We start from the raw sequence: 21,958 nt of genomic DNA on the forward strand, positions 1-21,958 counted from the left end.
GAAAGATACTAATGTTTAGAAATGTATGCATGGAGAATGCTGCGGTGAAAGTGTTTTTAAAGGTCATCAACAGTTTTAGTGCCTTGGAGTAGAATGATCTCTTAAAGCATCTTCAAAGTCAAGTCAGCCAAATCGCTCAAAGAATAATTTAGCATGGTACCTATTAAAAGGGGTTCAGCCATGGTGAACAGAAGTGGTGCTACCACACCACTGACAAGGGCCAAACAGACCAGTAGTCCCAACTGCCGAGATAAACTGGAACAGGTAAGCAAAATTAAAAAGCTTTTTGCTCAGTTCTCAACTTCCCTACTTATTGTCAGTAGCACGAGTCATCTTAGGTATAAACAGCTGGCGGGTATCCAGCAGTCTGACAGCATCCTAATAATGATCATAAAAAGACAAGAAGCACAACCTAAATATTTCTTAGGGGTCTTCCCATACTACAAAATATGTAAGATGCCATGCAGGTAAAAGTTCCCTGTCAGTGATCAGTAACACTTTACCTAAGTCCACGGCCCAAAGAATAAACAAGCCTTTGAATACTACAGAATGTCATCACAGAGTTTAGTGCTGTCTGTCTGACTTGCAAAGGCTAGTAAGAAGCTATCCGTGAGCTAACATGTCACTCTAAATGACCAGTCAACACAGAAGACACGGGCACAGAATGAGTCACTGGTTTCTTCCACTGAGTGAACCCCGTACTACTACAATTAGCTTGGTAGCTTTCAGATAGTACATCTACAGTCTAAATCTCTGACTGCTTATTTTACTGTAGTTTTTGTATGTTGGTGAACTGGGCAAAGCTATAATGACTTCAGTAATGAAAAGTGATATTTGTACAGCAGTACACTGTGCAGAAGATTTCTACACAACTCTCCATGAACATCTCCATTTAAGGGTTAAGACAGCTAAATTACTATAAGTATATTGGAATGATTTACCTTTAGGGTGATGAGCCTTAAACGGTAATCATCTGCTTGTATGACTCGGTTAACTGTGATTTCTATTCCTTCATAGGTGACCTGTTCCTCTGGCCAATATTCTGTGCATTTCTGTGTGCAATATAAAATAAATCTAGTTAAGCAGATATCAAGGGAGGTTCATTTTCACTCCTCTGAAATTGGATATAGCACATGCATAGATGAATATGAATGAACGTTGTTTCTATAATAAGTACAAGTTTCACTTTCCAAACAGGGACCACATTTCAGGTGATTTTTGTTGCATTCATAATAGCCTGATTGCATGATTAAAAATGCACATATCAAGTCATGACTAACCAATGTTTTTAAATACACACAATCTTACTTATCTTTATGCAACTGATGTGCATTTCGAAGGTTCATTAGAAAGGCCAGTGGCCACGTGCCTGTGTTTTTAGATTAATACTTTTCTTAAGATAATAATGGTTAGTATAATATACACTAGTTACCAATATTTCTGTGGTGTGTATACACTGTTATGGAAACACAAAATACATCTTTTCCATTTTTTATATTCAGAGAGCATTGACCCTTTATAAGATGATCATTTGCATAAGTTTTTGTACAAAAGAACATGACTGGGGATGTTTTGGGAATTAAATTATGTACCAAAATCCACTTTAAATGGACACTGAGAATCTTTCAAACCTAAGGAACTAAAAGGAAGCTGCGAGAGCTATTAGACTACTACATTTGATTTTGCCAAAACCCAGAGATGCAACCAGCACAACCTGACACTTAGAGAAGGAGAAACTATAGTCCATTTGCAAATCTACATTGTGGTACTGATACTAGAAATGAGTAGGTGAGAATTTGTAAGCACTCCTATCCTGGAAGAAGGACTGAAAAAGACTGTGTGTTTTGGTATGTGGTTTCTCTTTAAACGAATCAGTATGCAAAGGAAGAGACAATCATGAACTTGTTCAACATGGTGCATGAACTAGTGCCTTGACAAGGAACGATATGAACAAGGCAGGGTTTGAGAAAAAGGCTCCCTTGCAATAACAGAAGAAGCAACCTCGTTACCACAGGAGAATAAGAATCTGCTATTGGACAAACCCAGTTAAAGATGATGCTTGTAAGCTTCCTCTTTTACATAGCTGTACACAGTCTTGAGGGAAGCAAGTTAAATCATTTTGCTCTCCCCCACCAAAAATTATTTAACTTCAGGAGAAAGACTAACAACAGAAAAGTATCTTGCAAAGTTACTGAGTCAAAATTTTTGTGTGGGAGAATCAGTGTTGTTCCATCTGCATAGTGCATCAGTTAATAACCCACTGGGAATGCAGCCCACTGTGTCTCTGTAAAATTATTTACGCAGATTGCATTTTTTCTTCCTCTCCTCTCAAACCGCAGAATCCATTGTAAAAATTGTCAAGAGCGCTAGCAGCTATCAATAGCACAGACGTTGCTCTGCTAAAGGAGTGGAGTAAGATTGCCCACTCATTTCTGTGGGCTGTCTGTCAGTTCAGATTAGATGTGACAGAGGGCTGAGATACAGAGCTTTTAATACTCACATTAGCGAAGTCATTGCACTGAGGAGGAACACAAAGCCTCTGTTACTAGCATCATTGCGGAACAAAGGTTTTGGTTTTCAATCTACGTACTTCTGAGTCCTGTTATTCATATATTAATATACGTGTTATGGAAGAAAGGAAATGAATATAGGAGGCATTTACAGGAAAGGACTTACCCTATATTTATGGCTGAGATTCCTGACACCATTTAATTTTTGACACAAAAGGTATCAGAAAAGACTCAGCAGCTCTGTTATGATATGTAGGCTGTAGCAAGCTCCAGTTATATAGTGCATCAGCACTGCAATGCACTGCTTCCCAAGACTGATACGATGGGTGAAATACTTGGTCAGTGTGGATAAGAGGAAATTCAGATGTAAAACTTAATTTACATTCCTGTTAGGCTGTCTTGCTATGAAAATTACAGTGGAAAAACTTATCACCAGATATGTCATTCAGGACCAAGATTTCCTCTGCATCATCTTCTTTAAACCTCAAAGTCCGAAAATGATTCTGGTACACTATGTCATGACATTTAACATTTTATTTGCCATAAACTGGCAACTCTGATCAGTGAGCAAGTTATTACTTCAGTGCTGCCTCTCAGATAGAGGCAGATGTGCGTTTAAAATGTTAGTGCAAACAAAACATTTAGATCAGTAACATACTGTACTTTGCATCAGCAATGCCTTAACAACATGTATTCAATCAGCTGGCTGTAATAACTGACCATTTTTAACTTGCAGAGTGTGATAATTTTGTGTCTGTCTTGTTCATGTCTTTTTTCACTAAAATCCAAGGTTAAATTTATCTACTTCACAACCAGGGAAAGCTAAAGGTTTGTGCACATGCAGAATTATGGGCACTAAGCTTCCAGCTAGCAGTTAAGCCATTGTAACTGTGTGTATGATGGAGGTATGCTCATATTCTTGGGCTTCTAAGTGTATAAAGCCTCTTCTTCAAAGGAAACTCTCTCACCTGAATTACTAATGGGTTCTCAGGGACAAGCTTTGACAAATACTGCTGCTGCAGCTTAAGAAACACCATTTGGATCTCTCCACTATACCTTGCTGCCAGGGGTGAGGCAGGATGCAGAACCTAACACATTCCCAGACCACTTTTTCACATCTTACAGTGCCAATAAAGGCAGACCTAAGCTCAGCTACCTGTCTGTGAACTGAAGCCCAGGCATATGGTTCTTGCAAGTCTGCTATGGGGCAAATATTTCAGCAGGTAAGTAATGAAGAGCTGGAGGGCAGCAGTATTTTGAAGTGCAAACAAAAATCACAGTAGGTGGATTAGCAGAAACACCATGATAGTTTAATTTCTGGAAGTTGGTAGTGAATAGAAAATTTCAGCATCTTAATTTCAATGTTTTAAAAGCATTTTCTAAATGCATTCAGGAAAAGGTCCTCCATATCCAAGTCAGCTCTAGTTGCTGATTATTGTAACTAGCATCTTCCGTAAGTCAGGGACAGCCTCAATGAAATGTGGATATAGACACTGAATCATAATAAATGCATGATAAAGCAGCACCAACTCTGTTGATTAAAGATATTAAACCTTAGTAGTTATGTGGTACTATTGTTTTTGATCACTTTAAAGACAACTTGAAAGAATGTCTGCAGATAGACCTGGGTTTGGAGAGGTTGTTCAGGTCAGCTGGGAGAGGAAAAATGGCAAAACCAGCAGTAGGCTAAGTCAGACAGCAAAACAGGACTTACAGTAAACTGAACTGAAAAAGAAGCCCACATCTTCTCTGAGCCTGAAGATTTTAATGTTGGGTTTGATTGCTCAGGCCACTGAACGAACTTCTGTTTGCTGGCTTAGCATCTATGCCGAAAATATCTGCTAGAGTACAGGTAAAAATACAGACTATATGTAACACCATTACCTCATTCATCTCTTCTATATTGGTAATCATGACAATGATGGGAGAACGCTCCTGCCACACCATTCTCCAGAAATCACTGACAGTATTAACTATCGGTCCCTGAGTAGCAATATATACCTTTTCCTCTCCTCCATAGCCCTGCCAACAAAACAAGAGATCAATTTTAACAGGGATGGCCACCACAATTTGAAGGTTCAGTCTTTGAAACAGAGAGCTACCACTGGTTGGAATAGTGACTCCACGGCATCAGTTCTTCCCCTCTCTCTCTCTCCCTTGCACATGTGTACATGGAGCAAAGGCGCAATATGCACTCATGTAATTCCAGCAATGAGTGTCCAACAGCCTTAAAGTGACTCTGGCTAGGTCAAGAGCCTTATTCAGGCTTATTATCCAGTGCCTTGGTCAGGCCATGCTATTTGCATCAAGAAGTGCAGAAGTGTGTTTTTGTCTGGTCTGAACCTGTACAGTCGCACTTTGAGATTTGGTTTTCAGTTAATATAAGCAGGAGAGAAGAGCAATCAGTTCAGCTAGGATGCCTTTAAAAGCCAGTGGATGTTGCAATTGTGTTTACAATAACAGTGGCTGATAGAGGCTAGGCAGACACATTGGACTATTGAGCTCTTACCCTGATGTAGTTAGCATTGATGTAAGAGCTAAGGGGGTCGTCCTGATCAGCTGAGGTAAGGCACACTCTGCTGTGAGGATCTGAAAGGTGTAAAGAGATAAGTAATAGTTTATCAGTTGCTCAGAGGAGAGAAAGAGAGACACAAGATTATTTTGTAGAGCGAGACATTTACATGCATTCACGGCCAACACAACAGATGTGAGTGGCCTTGGAGAGCTCCCATGTTAAAATATTACCACAAAAAAGGGAAGGGGTGGCTGGGATAATTTGGCTTCTTCTGATAGTTTTACCCACTCTCTGAAGCCTGCTTAATTGTTTCTGTTGCACAGTCAGTGTCCCAGAGTGACTCTGGAAAAGCAGTTTTCTGCTCCAGGAAATTATTTCTCAATTTGTTAGGTCAACAGTCTCATTCTGGCTTGTAAGACATTAGAATATTGTTTGGGAAAGCAAACAGCTTTTCTCCCAAACCATAAACACACATTCCTTGCACACAGGCAAGCCGGATGACAATAACTCTTTCCCTGTTTTGGCACGCAGTGAACTAAACTCCAAGATGTGCTATTAACAAATATAATGGTTAAAGAGAAGTTAAAGAATATTAACAGTCTCCTGTACTTTGCATAAGTCTCTTCAGTAATTGAGTCTCCCTCACTGGAGCTGTTTATGAAGCATTATTCTTGTTTTAATAAGAAGACAAATGAAAACATTATTCCACCTGAGAAGTTCAGTCCAATTCCCACTGAAGTCAATGGGAGCTTTTCCACTGATTTTAATGCGAGCTGACACAGGCCCACATTCATCCACTTCCACCAGTACTACATGGTTTGTTATCACTAACAAGAAACATCCTCCTGACAGAGGCCTCAGCAAACAGCAACACCATATATCACCAGCAGAATATTAAAACCAAACCACAGATGACTTCTTCATAAAAATATCCAGCCTGCTTAGAAACCAGAATAAAATAAAAAATATGTAAAAATAGTGTGATATTGGGTAAAGCACAGAAGACTAAGCACACACTAATTTCTACAGTACTACAAACACAGATTCAGCATGAAACACTGTCCTCAGAACGGATTCATGTTAACTATTATGTGATAATATAATCACAATCTACAAAGCAAAGATACTAACAAAGATACTGTTTTATAGCATGGAAGTACTGAAACCAGTAAGTTCCTCTCTAATACGGTTCCCTTCTGCTCAACTTTGCTGGGGAGATGGTGAGAGAAGAGATAAAATCTGTTTTTTAATTGGTAATTCTGATAGCCTGCAACACTTCACACCATTAAAGAGGTGACATTGGTTGCCAGATGTTTATTCAAATGTCACTGGACTGGGTAGATAGATTCCTTGCATGAAGTCCCTTTGCCTGGGTTTATGCAGTCATCCATGGAGTCTGTTGAAGTTTGAGTAACGATTACATGATTTTTCCCTACTGATAATAGCAATAATACTATGCTGTCCAGCTCATGGTGGGTCTTTAGGGAGAAATAAAATGGATCTGAAGAACTCTATCAACAGGTGCCACAGACTTTTAAGCACAGGCTTTTTTTAGTATTCTTCAACTGCAGTAGAATTTGAGTTACTTTTCACTGTGGACTTCTTTATTGCTGTATCCACAAATATTAAAACATTATTCAGAACATGTCTGTACTTTAAATTATAATACTTGGCTTGTGATTTTTCCTGTTAATGTAGTATTTACATTAGTTAAGGTAGTATGTTAGTGAACAGTTTCAACCATATTTCATATTAAAATGCATTGTTAATAGAAGAATGTGCACTGTTTTGCAGGAAGTGTAACTGAAGCTGAATTGTATCTCTTAGAAATATATAAACAGGAATAACTCCTCCTTTAAAAAAAAAATCGTAACAAGACTTTAATATAAGAGTTTGCAGTATAAATTTGAAATTTTCAATAGAGAGGCATTTAAGCAAAATCAAATCCTACTATTAATGAAAAAATTTTTCCCAGGACAAAACCAGTGCACGGCCCAGTTTGAAGAAGACACCATGCCTTTAAAAAAGCAGTAGTAGTCTAGTAGTCTGTATCTCTAAGAAACCAAATGATATATCAGCTATTTTTTCCACAGTCTCTTTTATGGCCATTTTGTGTTGATACTATATCTGACATTTTAAAGGAACTTGCTAAACTTAACTGAAAGGTTTTGCATAACTTAAAATGGTGTAAAAGCAATAGAGCTATGCAGAAATTTAACGAGTCTGTCTAGAAATTACTCTTGAGAACAGGCTTCAATGAGATTGGTATACAACGTGCTCCAATAAGTTCTTGCCACCTCTGGAATTCTATAAACAAGAACATCCTTTTCTATATATTCAAAAAGTGCCTCCAAACACCTTAGAGAAAAGTTACTATTTTCCAGGAAATGCCATAGGACTCATCCCCAGAAGAGGACTGTCTGCAAACAAACAAATTCATAGTTATGAAATATGCAAATCAACCTCCTTAGCTTGGCATTTTCCCAAAAACATCCTTCTGCCATCAAAAAGCCACCTTCTAAGCCATTTTACTACTAACAGCAAAATTGGAGAATCTGCAAAAAGAATTTACTACTAAAGAAATATAAATGAGATTAATTACAGACGATTATCCTGTCTCTCACTTACTACAATCAACTCTAGGGTTGCAAAAGTAACTGATCATTATGCTAAGTGACTGCTTACCTTTTAATGGTAACTGCCTAGATTGCTTCTGGCGATGCAGCTGGTAAGGGAATTTTAGTTACTTCTTAAATTCAGATTTCGGGTTTGAATCTAGTTTGGTAATTAAGCATTTGCTGTTCCCTATGATAATCAGTTGTCTGAGTCTGCTCTACCGCAGTTTGTTCAGCAGTTCCTGCCATTACTGCTTTCTGCAGCTAGAACTTGGAAGAATGCTAGGTAGTTATTCAAGGCAGCACGGGCTACATTTGGTCAGCTCAGAAACAAAAAAGTCAGTGGATGGTCAAAGCCTGAAAAGCATTGGACTCTCCCTCATCTTACCTCCGGTTCCCTCTCTTACTTTGTGTGTGGGTAGTTTACTGGGATCCTCAGCTTTGAAGCGTAAGGGGGATGTTTAGCTCTCCTTGCTAGTCTCTTTACTGCCAGCACCAAGCCCTTCGAAATGGAGGTAGCTGGACAAAAGTGAACAGTCAGCCCTCTTCTTTCCTTAGCAATATCAAGCCATCCTTTGGTCACAGCCAGGGACAAAGTTGCACAGAAGTAACTAGTTTTGGAATTCATTCAGCAAAAATATCCAGATTGTAATGAGCTTGGAATAAGCTTGTTAATCCTTGGAGGCACAGAATCATAGAATCATTTATGTTGGAAAAGACCTTTAACATCATTGAGTCCAACTGTTAACCTAGCACTGCCAACTCTGCCACTAAACCATGTCCCTAAGCACCACATCTACACAGCTTTTAAATACCTCTAGGGATGGGGGGACAACCACTTCCCTGGGCAGCCTGTTCCAGTGCTTGACTACCCTTTCTGTGAAGAAACTTTTCCTAATATCCAATCTAAACCTCCCCTGGTGCAACTTGAGGCCATTTGCTCTCATCCTATTGCTTGTTACTTGGGAGAAGAGACCAACACCCACCTCACTACAACCTCCTTTCAGGTAGTTGTAGAGAGCGATAAGGTCACCCCTCAGCCTCCTTTTCTCCAGGCTAAAAAAACCCAGTTCACTCAGCTGCTCCTCGTAAGACTTGTGCTCTAGACTCTTCACCAGCTTCGTTGCCCTTCTCTGGACACGCTCCACCACCTCAGTGTCTGTCTTGTAGTGAGGGGCCCAAAACTGAACACAGCATTCAAGGTGTGGCCTCACCAGTGCAGAGTACCGGGGGAAAAACACTTCCCTAGTCTGGTTGGCCACACTATTCCTGATCCAAGCCAGGATGCTGTTGGCCTTCTTGGCTACCTGGGCACACCACTGGCTCACATTCAGCCAGCTGTCAACCAACACCCCCAGGTCCTTTTCCGCTGGGCAGCTTTCCAGCCACTCTTCCCCAAGCCTGTAGTGTTGCATGGGGTTGTTGTGACCCAAGTGCAGGACCCGGTACTTGGCCTTGTTGAATCCTACAGTTGGCCTTGGCCCATCAACTCAGCCTGTCCAGATCCCTCTGTAGAGCCTTCCTGCCCTCCAGCAGATCAACGCTCCTGCCCAACTTGGTGTTATCTGCATGGTAGGGTAGAAACTATTTATCTGGGGAGGTCAAAGTGACAACAGTGGCTGCCAGCAGATATCCATACGGCTGAGAAGTTTGTAGCAAAGAATTTACCCGTAGAGTGATCATTTTTAAAAATATATGGTAGTGGGCCAATTGGCATCTGTTTACAACTCTGGAAAAGGGTGTTCAAAATGGCAGCAATTCTGATGTTTCAGTTTAAATGTCCAATATGAGATATTTAAAATTGATTCAGTTCTCAAAGTACACATTAGATACCAAATTCAGAATATATAGATCACTTTAAAATCTAGCAGTGTGGGCATCTGAAATCACTACCCACTTCTGCAATCTTCCCTTTCCAGCAAAACCAGTGAATTAATACTTTAACAATTCACCCCAGTCATTAGTACAGAAATTGTGAAACATGGCTGAATGTTTTTACACTACTGGTCTAAGGTGGAGTACAAAGTCATCAGAAAGGCTGCAAACACTGGATCACTGGCTGCAGCTGCTGGAGTTGTAAGTCTAGGTAAAAAAATCTCTTCTGGAATAATTTCCAATCTGGGTTCATTGACGAAAATGATAGGTATAACTGAGGACATTTTTGACTTCTCTGCACTTATCTTTGCTAACCTGACACTGAACCTTTTGGGCTTTGCAAATAGAGATACTGTGGCTAGTGGTGGCATCTTCCAACAATGGCTCAGAGCAAAGAAGAGGCATGATATCTAATTGTATCACTTTTGAAAGTAACTTTAAGTATGACACAGGGAAAAATGATGACACTTGTAAAAATTTGTACCAAAATGTTTCTCAAAACTCTTAATCCTGGCTACAGATAAAATAGTGCAATAAAAAAAGAAAGAGATTTTGATTTTCTGTATCATCTTAATGCCATCAGGCCAGCTCCCAGTATTCTCAGTTTGCATTTGAGGCATGATGCTGAGAAAAACATCAGTCAGGAAAATACATCGCTAGAATTTAGTCTTTCTGAAGAGTTTAATCAAAGAAACCACTAAGTAACATCTGAGTGAACACATCAAGTTCCTGGGTAGAATTTTTAAGCAGCACCAAAAGATGCAATTATAATGACTTAAAAACCTAAGTGCTGTGAATTTTAGGCTCTTCATGCTCTGTATATCTTTTGAAATTTGATTGATGCTTTGAAGCCATGTTGCTGCTTCATAAATATGGCCTTTGGACAATACATGGTAGTGACAGCACACGATGCATTCTGGAAAGTGCAAAGCCCTTCAGCATGTGGAATAAACCACCCTGCCTCAGTGACTTAAGAAGTAGGAAACTTACTTGGGAGAATTGTTTTGTAGCGATTCTTACGCACTAAGCCTGGAATATCATATTCCTTTGGATCCACAAAGTTCATTGGAATTTCCTGTCAAAAAGAAAAGAAACCACAAAACACAGTAGGTAGTATTATGAGAGTCACAAGAGGAATAAAAAACCCAAGCCCATTACGTCCTGCCTGTGAGGGAGGCAAAGTGATGAAGTCAACTGAGACATATGGTACAGTACTTCTAGCAATTTACCACCAAAATGATTGATGTTTCCTTTTACTGTCACCGGCTTTCTTTTCTGAAATCCTTAATATGAAAATGTTCATAGTGACTAATTGAGTAATATGCCCGACGGCATTGTGTTAGCTCCTAATATTATTAGAACTGAATTGCAAGTGTAGGCACAGAACTAAGCAAAAGGTGGTACGTAAGATACTTTGCTCCAAAAGCGATGGACCTCAGACACCATCCTTTCTGACTCACAATCTTTCTTCCTCTCTGAGGGTGGAAGGAAATTATTTGCTAGTGACTCTCACCAGCAACAAATTATGACTGACATTATGATAGGTTGGGATACTGACCTGACTCTACAGAGCTGGAGGAGTGCCACTCTTTTTGCTCACCACATTTTAAAGCTCCATGGGCAAGGACAGCAAACAAGTGTTCAGGGATTACCTGCTCTCTACACTACTGACCCAAAGAATACACAAAGGTGGAGGGGCTTTTTATTCTCCACTACTCATCTCCTGCAAGTAAGTGGCCAATGCCAGGCAGGAACAAACTAGACACTTTCCACCAACTGGAGTCAGTAGCATGTGATGAGATGAGATGGGATGTGTCAACCAGGCTTAGCAGAGAAAGGGCTCATGGGAGCTTGGGAACAGAGCTGGTCAACCCAGCTGCTGCACACTGGATTTAAGAGGCCACTACTGGACATACTTGTAACAGGAGTCAGAGTTGAGTAAGACAAGCATCACTCTGGGAAGAAATTAAGATGAGCAGAGCTATGGATTATGTTAAATTCTGGAGCTTTAGAAGACTGACTATCTGTATTCTGTTTCTTATAGAGCACTGAGCATACTGTTGGGCTTAACCAGAGGCAATTAATGATAAAAACATTTTGTTGAAGCAGTTTCCTATCAATTTGAGGAACTGCATGGGAATGAAACCATAGAATCATAGAATTGCTTAGGTGGGAAAAGACCTTTGAGATCATCCAGTCCAGCCATTAACCTAACATTACCAAGTCCACCACTAAACCAATTAAGGGTAGAGTAGTAATTTCATGTTTCCTGGCTTGGTGGCTGGATTATTTTTAATGAAAGTAAAAACTATGAATCATTAAGATTGGAAAGGATCTCTAAGATCATCAGTCCGACCATCAACCCAACACCACCATGCCCACTAAACCATGTCCCAAAGTGCCACGTCTACCTATTTTTTGAACACTTCCAGGGATGGGGACTCCACCACCTCTCTGGGCAGCTTGTTCCAATGCTTGACTACCCCTTCCATGAAGAAATTTTTCCTAATATCCAATCCAAACCTCCCCTGATGCAGCTTGAGCCCACTTCCTCTCGTACTATCGCTAACTATTTGGGAGAAGAGACCAACACCCACCTCACTACAACTTCCTTTCAAGTAGTTGTAGAGAGCAATAAGGTCTCCCCTCAGCCTCCTCTTCTCTAGGCTAAACAGTCCCAGTTCCCTCAGCCACTCCTCATACGACTTGTGCTCCAAACCTTCATGTTTTCCTCAGTTGTGACTTGGCATTTAGTCACCCAAAACTCTTCTTGAGCCAAGCTCCATGGTCTGTCTTTGGGACTTAGTCATTCACTGCTCAGGCAAATTCTTGGTGAAAGCAACAGGACTTCTGCCTGAGTAAAAACTCCAAATCTTGCAAGAATTTCAGGACTTAGCCCTGCAAGTGACATCCCCTCTGACTTTTCTTCCAAAATGAAACACAGCTGCTTGCTTCATCATGGATGTGGACTTTGAAAACCAGGTAGGTTGGACAGACTGAAAATACATGATGCAGAGCTAGCTGGTGATAACTGTTTCATAAAAAAATCCCTAGTTTACCATTTTTAAGTACGGAAATGACATTTTGATTACACAGCGTTTTTATCTACGCTTTTTCAGTTTTCATTAAAGAATGAAAATGACTTGGGATAGTTTGGCTGCTGAATGATTTTTCTGAACACCAGGAAAACTAATTCAAAAATCTCTCAGATAAATGAAGCATATTTTTCCTACTTCTAACATTATTTTCTTTGCTTGAAAGCTACAGTGCACCTCAGAGACTGATGAAACTGTATGAGGACTTGTTTAGCAGTCAATTCAGACACTTGCTAAGCAAACAGAACAGCAATAGATGCTTTACTTTAAAAGCATCGGGGCCTGCCTACACAAAAGCTGCTTTTCTTCAACTTGTACAGCACTAAGTGAATTAAGGACCACAGATATCTGGCGGTCTGCTTTAAGACAGAAGTCCAGACTATTTCATCTCCCCCTGTGCTTGTAAAGTGGAAGAAAACCCCCTGAAATTGCATGAGGAAAGAGGACAGCAAATGATACTCAAAGCGTTACTCCTGCCCTTTCAGACCCTTGCAGGTCATAAAGAGGACAGACTGAAAGGGCTGTTAGGTTGCAAAACATCATCACCCTCCTGCTCTGCTGAGATTCCATGCTTAAGAGAATATTTGACTTGGCAGCATTAACTTCAGTAGCTCTTGATCATGTGCTCTGAAATACCCCAGCATGCAAAGACTGTGCCCTGGTTACTTCCCATCTCGTGCAGAAATTTACAACCCTGCCTAGTAGACATAATACTCATAGCCAGTGCAGCATTTTGCATATATTTTTTGCCAGGTATAATAAACATGACAACCAAGCAGTTAAGGAAGAGACTCATAGAATGCAGAGATCTAAAAAGCCAGTGTACTCACTACAATGAAATGTATTTGGCCTTTATCCTAAACTACTTAGAAATCCAATTTTCAACGGCGTGCTTCATCTGTGTATGTATATTTTTCCTCAAAAGGCAGCAAAGAATTCTTTCTTCCAAAGCAACAGTGGATACAGTGAGCCAATACTTCAGAATCCTAAAAGCAACTGACATAGCAGCTTAAAACTAGTAAAAATTTTTGTGCAGAAAAACCCCAGTAAGACATACTTTCTATGGCTCCTGCTGAGTGATGTGGCCATCCTGTGCTCTGGTTATTTGGAGAACGTTCAGGCTTGGGAAGCAGCTCCATGCCAAGCATTCAACAGCAAAGAGCATGCACTTGGACTAATTTCACCCCTAGGGCAACTCCAGACACATTTCAAGAAGTTATGCCTATAGGAAACTTGGCTTTTCTTCTGTACTCTAGTGAAAAAGTTTGAGTTTTTTTGTTAAAAAGTAGCATGCCAACAGAAAAAAAAGACTTGTGAAAACACAGCGCTTTTTTTTGTTGCCAGAACCGATTCTCTGGTTTTTAAGTGACAATATCACTGAAAGCTTTCAGGCATTACCATTTCAAGGGACAACAAATTTCAGAATTACATTAAATGCTTCACTGATGGAAGTGGAGTTTGTATATACTAATTTTAGACTTGCAGAAAATAGCAACAAGGTTCATAGAAGAGACACAACATGCCATTTTTCTGATGCTCCTAAAAGACAGGGATCAGATACTTACAAAGAACTCTGCCTGGAGTATGAAAGGATCCAATGCTTTCTTGTGCAATTCCTCTTCAGTAAGGATGTTTGATGCTGTCTGGAGGTATTCTCGGGCTGACTGTTCCCGTGGTGACATGACATAGCCAAAACCTTGCTCAGAACAGCCTGGGGTACACATGTCCAGTGTGAGTGAAACATTTGAACCTCTCCTGCAAAACAGAGCAATCAGAGTTTGCTTACAGCAGAGCAGACTGACCCATCATTGTCAGCAATGGATACAGTACCAATGACAGATAAACAGCAACTTTAGAAAAGCACCCAGGGGGTTCTGCTGTGTACATTATGGTCACTAACTGTGAAAAATGGGTGACACATTCTTGTGTAGATAAGACCAGAAGATGATTTTATATACTGGAATATGAAGGGCAACACTTTCAAAGTGTTGTCTGTAGTGAGGTAACAGTACACTTTGTCACCTAAACAGAAGCAGCTTGCTTGTCAAAGGTGATGAGCAGGCAACTGCAGGAAAGTTTTCATACTTGTGTAAATCACACCATATTTTTGGATGCCTGAATATGGACTGACATTTTAGACACCACAGCTGAAAATATTGGTCCTATTCATCAGGTCAGATCCTACTGAATAACCACTTATTAGATTAGTAGCACAGACAACATCAGTGGGGTAAGATCTTGGGATAAACATTACCAGATCAACATTAATAAAGACATGAGATGTAAACCATTACAGTGAACAATTTTTCTGTCAGAAAAAAATTCTTTCCACAACAGCACATCATGAGAAGGGTAAAATGAAAATCCCAACATTTTAACAGTTACATTAAAAACAGAGATGCTGTTGAGTGTAGAATTTTTAGTAGCTTTTATTTGTTAGCCACACAATAAGATGAAAAAGTCAAAATGCCTGCATTGTTTATTGAATGCAGTTTTAAAGCATTTCTGAGCTTCTGTCAATCTCGCATATGACAGACAAAAGATTCAAATGCCATCAGTGAATCTATATTTAAATATCTTTAACATAATAATAAAATCATACAATATGATGATTACTAGGTGCAACGTTCTATGCATCCACACAGTAAACCTATTTTTGATGACTCTCAACTGGCAAAATCTAGTTGGGAGGTATTCGCAGGAGCTATTGAAAAACCACGCAAACATGCAGGCATGACTAGCTCACAAAGAAGACAGTAGAAGTTGTTGCTTGGATCACAGTCCTTTTCTGGATTCAGGAGTTTTTCCAAAAGAATGTGCAGCCAGCCTCCTGCTATGATTCATAGTCATGGGGAAATGATTTTGGATGAAACATGACCACTAGTGGTAGACACTGAATCTTTAGTGACACCTTTCAAAAGCTTTTGACCCTACCCTGTGTGCTGTTAAATTGCTACTACATTCCTCCCCAGAAATAGATGCATTTGCTAACAAATGCTTTTGGTTCTTTTAAGGTAGAAGAGGCTACATACATAGATATATTAATAGTTCTTCAGCATGAGGAAATTACATTGTTTCTTCTTAAGAGTAATATTCTGTGCTGTTTGAATTTAGCTAGTGTCTACCCTTCTATTGGCGTAGGTGGTTAAAGAATGAGAGGGAAGTAAGATGGAGAAGCAGAATGGAGGCAAAAGCGGGATAGGTAGATAATTCAACACAACACCAAACAAAGGAAGAGCGACCAAAGCTTGATGTAAATGAGACTTGTCAGACCACAGCCCAAATCTGAAATGATGTCTGGCTTCTCAAGCGCATGTGTATGTTGAAAGCAAGTTTATTTTACATCTTCAGTGTCCACGTTCTACCTAGTGTGAGCACTTCAGGCAATTGCTTTCTTTTTCCCATCTCTACTTCTTTGACAGTTTTTAAATTGTAATTCATTACTTGAATCAACTGATATTCCCCAATTCTCTTGAAACAGTGAGTATCTTTCCTGCAGGCTAGTAGTCACCTGAGAAGAAATGTCTGTGTCTTCAAAACGAGAGAGATGGAATGAAATCAGGGATGGTGATACATTTCAAACCCAATCTTGCCCATAATGAAAAGCAATGGCAAAACTCACCGATAGCAGCAGGTTCAGGGACAAGCCCCAGAGGTTACTGCAGTCTCATATTTAAAGTAGAAGAATGTAACAATAAAAGGTGGGACATTTTAGGGTAATTGTTGTAACCAAGAATAAAGTGAGAAAAAAACATTCTAAGCTCACAGAGTGCAAACTAAAAGCCTTTTCTGTAACATTCCCTTTGAGTGTGTCATGTGGTGCTTTGGAAACTCAGCATCATACTTTTTAAAAATCTAAGTTCTGCCCTTTAAGTTTTTGATATGAGGATTAAATGTGGTTAGAACTCCAATTAAACTTTAAAATCTAGAAATAAAGGTGATACTTCGCCCTTCAGTAACCTCATTCTTATTTGTAACATCATCACCTTTGCAGAATTTCTTCATGGGATTTCTATCCTCAAGATCTTTGTTCTCTTTTGCCAAGACAATTGAAAGACCACAAAACAGAAAAAGATGCAGGCTGCCAACAATATAAACTCAGGCTTCCTGTGGTCCACAAAAACAAGGACAAGAACCTTAAACCAACCTCAGCCTCAGAGATGAGGATGCTAAGTCTGGTGTACTTCCTTTCACTCATCCATTCACTCACAAACACAGATACACTGGCAAAGTGAAATAAAATAATCTTATGGATGAAAGTATAAGGATAGTTCAGTCCAACTGAACACTCAGTAACTCAGCTGAACATTCCCCTGTCCTAAATCACACATTCTGGAATTCACCCCCCTCTGGGTCTTTCAAAGTTCGCCCATTGCAAGCATCCCTTCTGTGAGATGTATGAGTGAAGATGAAGAAATGCAACACAAATCAATACTGCATCATTCCTATCTTCCTTTTATCTTAAAACTGCCTTTTCCCAGCTGTGAATCTCTCTGAGAAGCTCCACTGCTGTGCTGGTTCAAGGAGTGAACACCAGTTAACCCCAAAGTTTCATTACTGGGTTAATTTCAAAGGAATTAATTTACTTTTGGACTAACCCATTTATATAAGAATTATTGCAGATTACAATTTGTCCTATGGTTTGCTTTTGGAAAAGGACTAATCCTCCAGCATGAGTGACAAAAAAAAAAATTAACAAGATCCACCTCTTTCAGAGGTAAAAGCTTTCACTGCCCTATAGTGGATTTCATGCTATACAGTTGCCATCTTGGGGAATGGCAAGAGACTGATCAAATACAAATGGATATTTCAAAGGAAAGAAATGATGCTTTTGAAAAACACTTGTTGACAGCCATCTAGAAACTGTATGTTTTTTGGCTAATATGTTTATGAATGGACTGAAAACAAGACAGGAAACAAAGCAGGTGCTTGGCTTTAAAACCACATTTTAAAGTGACATTCATGAAGGCAATAAAGCTTCCTACTAGGCACAGAACTCCTAAATCCACAAAATCTGGGACCAGACTTTCCCCTTACCCTACCTTTCTTGCAAGCCCACGGATTTAACCGTTAGAGTAGCTGGATCTGTCTCCGCTTTAATGTCCATTACGCAGTCAAAGACCGGAGTCTCCGGTACGGGATCCAAATCTAGGAAGTCATCCTCATTTTTATCCTCTGTCCACTCTGAGTACGTGAATGAAGGCTGCCGGCTCACAGATTGGCGTCTGTCCTCTTGTAGTGGAAAGGGGGGCTCTGGACGGGCTCTGAGTAGATGCCAAAACTGGAGGAAACAAACATTTAAAAAAGCTTTCTGCTTGTTGCCACCCCTTTCATACAGCCTAGAGGGTGGGTCTTTAGGGCAGCATCCCAGCTCACTATAATGTATTAGAATTGGAGAGTACTGAAGAGGACAGGAATGTTCCATGCAGGAGTAGCTTTGTGGTGCATGTTACAAGGATTCACATCTACTCATTCAAACCTGCTTTCAGCCACAGAGGTTTCCACAGAGCTGGCTAGGCTTAACTCGGGGATACAGTAGAAGCGGAATGTGCTTGTGACCATCATATGCAAGCCAATGTGATATCACTGTTCTTTTGTTCAGTTTCTTACCCTTCCTAGGCTTGTTTACAAAGTAAAAATCTACTATACTATTCTACAAATCATACCTCTCCTGACTTAATGGTTTTCCATCTAAAATTTAGGTATAGCTGGGTTAAGAAAAGTAAACATAATTTTCCTGAACTGCACATCTTTGATAATCTGGCATTGTACCTTGAATTCATGTAGAAACCAATCATTTTTTAAAGAGGTCTTGATTTTGATGCACCTGGTTTTGAGGCTCAGAATGCCCATTTCAGTTTCTGGCCAGTGGCAAAGCCTGTTTGGCAATCTAATTATCCAATTTAAACATAGTTTAGACATTAAATAATAAACCTTGTGAAGTTCTAGGACATAAATATAATATTAAGCACTATAATATAAACTAATGAAGGGTTTGAAATGGCATGAATCTAAAAAATTACTGTATCTATGGTTTGTGTGGATGCTGTGGCAGACTAGATGATTTGGAGATTGCATCAGTAGACTGTTTAATCCTACACACAGGCCTCAGTTAAAAATTTCAAGTCCACCTCTGAATTCCAGGATCTGGAACCTTAGGCCAACTTCATCCCTCTAGCATTGAACTAGGAGCAGTATCACTCAGATTAAATGTTATACAAATTATATTGCACTGCCATGCATCCTTATGAGAGTAAGAAGAACAGGTCATATTTTCCAAAGTCCTTTTATTACATGGCTTTTAAATGGGCTGTTGAATTTAGAAAATATTCCATTAAAAAGGGTCAAATTTCTCTTCCTAGGCTACTAAAGCACATTAGCTCATATAGGATTTTAAACAACTATTTTCTTGTTCCTGTGTGTCTTCACATTCTCTCATTTCTCTGAGAAAGAATTAAAGGAAGTGAAGCAAGTTTTAATAGTCCATAGTCAGCTTTAGTGAATGCTAGACTCTCACAAAGCAGCAGTATTCATTTAACAGTTACCTCACACAAAATATCTTTTAAGCTAATCAGAGTACACAGTATTACAAAAGCAAACACAGGAACATGATTACTAGACTTTTATTTTCCACAAATTTGGGGCCAAATCTGAACTGAGTCTGTCCTACATGCTTGGCCTGTTGGATGACAAGCAAGAAGCTTGAAGACTTATTTTCATTCCCCAAGATGACTTCTGGAGGTTGGCAGTCCCACAGTACTATCCATGGTTCTTTCACATACTGCAATACTGTAATATCTGAGCAGTTCACAGTGTAAAGTATCTGCTCAACAACTTTGTACTGCTGGAGAATGCTGTTGCTACTAAAATCAACACTTGTGCTGAGGGCCAAGTAGAAGGTCTAGGTACCAATTACATATTATAGATTCTAGAGCTGGTATGGTGACACAGGATTGATTTTACTGGTGATTTAACATACTGTAAATCCAAAGGAACAAAAAGTTCACCCTAGAAAGAAAACAGCTTTTCTTTAGACTGAAAGAAGTGTGTGGTAAATAAGGAGCTGCCCAAGACACTGGAAGAAATTAAGTTACACTTAAAAGTGATAGGGTTAAATTAAACAATGGAAAAATAGTCAGCTCTGAAAACCTTTTCAGGAGGACTAGACAGCTCTATGCTGGTTCTCTGCAGCTGCCTGGGTCTGAAAACACCATTATATGAGGCAGAAAACAGACAGCATCACTAATACAAGCCTCAAGCACTCTATCCAGTCTTTTATTTTCACTGTGATTGCTAACGTCCCAACACATTCTGGTACCTGGGTATTCTCAGAAAAGTGCCTCAAACCTTAGCTGAGGTCTGCTCTCCTGAAAAATTTGCCCTACATGTATTACAAATGTTCCAGTACAGGAATGAGCTGGACTTTGGCAAGTGCACAGACCAGACAAGGCCTCCCTTCTCTTAGTATCACTTCTGAGAATCCGCTTGACCACCATTTCTCAGCCTTGTTAGGTGGCCCAACAGTTATTACTCTACATTAAAGCAACAATGTACCTGTATAAAAAGGCACATTTTCTCCCTTCCCTAGGGAAGTACTAAAGCATTACTGTAAGTTACCACAGTTGCTGAATAAAAAAAACATTCATAAGCTGCTTTTCACTGGTATGCCATCTAGTATATACATCAGTGTGGGACTGATCTATCATGTCCATCCATGAAGACAGAAGGATACATTTAGGAAAGAAAGATTTCATCATAAAGGCACTCCTTAATGTAAAAGACTCCTTCAAGGTCCTTTCTCGGCAGCACATTGCTTAAACCCCATGAAGAAAACCAAGGTGGGGGGAAAAAGAGATATCACTCAGCTGAGAAATAAGGAAAATAAAGAAAACTGTCTTCATGCAACTATCTGTTGTCCACCAGGCTGGGATTCTGGAAACCCTGCTTAGCTCCATCACTACATGATTTTCAATGTTGTGCTAATGACTATTTTACACCTTATTCCCTAACTACTGACAGAAGCAGGTGTTTTCAAATTGCAGAGCAGCATGACCTGGGCTGCATCAAAAGAAGCGTGGCCAGCAGGTCGAGGGAGGTGATTCTGCCCCTCTACTCTGCTCTGGTGAGATCCCACCTGGAGTACTGCATCCAGCTCTGGAGTCCTCAGTACAGGAAAGACATGGAGTTGTTGGAGTGGGTCCAGAGGAGGGCCACAAAAATGATCCGAGGGCTGGAGCACCTCCCCTGTGAGGACAGGCTGAGACAGTTGGGGTTGTTCAGCCTGGAGAAGAGAAGGCTGCAGGGAGACCTTATTGTGGTCCTTCAGTACTTGAAGGGGACTTATAAGAAAGATGGGGACAGACTTTAATAGGGCCTGTTGCAATAGGACAGGGGGCAATCGTTTTAAACTGAAGGAGAATAGATTTAGACTAGACATAAGGGAAAGATGTTTTATGATGAGGGTGGTGAAACACTCGAAGAGGTTGCTGAAAGAGGTGGTAGATGTCCCACCTCTGGAAACATTCAAGGTCAGGTTGGATGGGACTCTGAGCAACCTGCTGTAGTTGAAGATGTCCCTACTCGTGCCAGGGGGGTTGGACTACTAGATGACTTTTAAAGGTCCCTTCCAACCCGAACCATTCTATGATTCTATCATAAGGTAAGAGGTAGATAGTGTGCTGGTTGCAGCTGGGATAGAGTTAATTTTCCTCCTAGTAGCTGGTATAGTGCTGTGTTTTGGATTTAGCATGAGAATAATGTGATAACACACTGATGTTTTAGTTGTTGCTAAGCAGTGTCTATACTAGCCAATGACTTTTCAGCTTCCCATGCTCTGCCAGTAAGGAGATGCACAAGAAGCACCTCCCATCTATGTGAGAGAGCATAGCCAGGATCGCTGACCCAAACTGGCCAAAGGGATATTCCATACCATATGGTGTCATGATCAGTATATAAACTGGGGAAAGTTGGCCAGGGGCCAGTAATCACTGCTTGGGGCTGGGCTGGGCATTGGTCAGCAGGTAGTGAGCAGCTGCATCACTTGCTTTTCCTGGGTTTTGTTTCTCTCTCTTTTTTGTTGTTTTCCTTTTAATTACCATTAATTATTCTTATTTTATTTCAATCAGTAAACCATTCTTATCTCAAGCCATGTGTTTTCTTACTTTTACCCTTCTGATGCTCTCCCCCTTCCCAGCAGGGAGGAGGTGAGCAAGCAGCGGTGTGGTGCTTGGTTGCCGACTGGGGTTAAACCGTGACAGGTAGGAAGGGACAAGGCTCTCATGCTCTCTCTAAACAGTCCCTCCTTCCTAATGCCACTGTTAGAGAGAACATACTGGGCAAGACGGACCA

At 40.2% G+C, this 21,958-nt stretch overlaps 1 protein-coding gene across 1 annotated transcript in view; it reads right to left on the reverse strand.

The window, feature by feature from the left end:
- The window catches only part of PTPN5 (protein tyrosine phosphatase non-receptor type 5), a 62,803-nt gene that overhangs the window by 11,851 nt on the left and 28,994 nt on the right, over positions 1–21,958 (reverse strand). Inside the window, exons 5-10 of the mRNA XM_075712599.1 lie at positions 17,653–17,891; positions 14,176–14,365; positions 10,506–10,590; positions 5,020–5,099; positions 4,395–4,532; positions 942–1,052 (exon numbers count right to left, since the gene is read on the reverse strand). Of these exons, the coding sequence (XP_075568714.1) occupies positions 942–1,052; positions 4,395–4,532; positions 5,020–5,099; positions 10,506–10,590; positions 14,176–14,365; positions 17,653–17,891 (843 nt within the window). The remainder of the gene's footprint in view (positions 1–941; positions 1,053–4,394; positions 4,533–5,019; positions 5,100–10,505; positions 10,591–14,175; positions 14,366–17,652; positions 17,892–21,958) is intronic.

The sequence above is a fragment of the Pelecanus crispus genome, chromosome 6 (assembly GCF_030463565.1).
Source record: "Pelecanus crispus isolate bPelCri1 chromosome 6, bPelCri1.pri, whole genome shotgun sequence".
Lineage (NCBI taxonomy): Eukaryota > Metazoa > Chordata > Aves > Pelecaniformes > Pelecanidae > Pelecanus > Pelecanus crispus.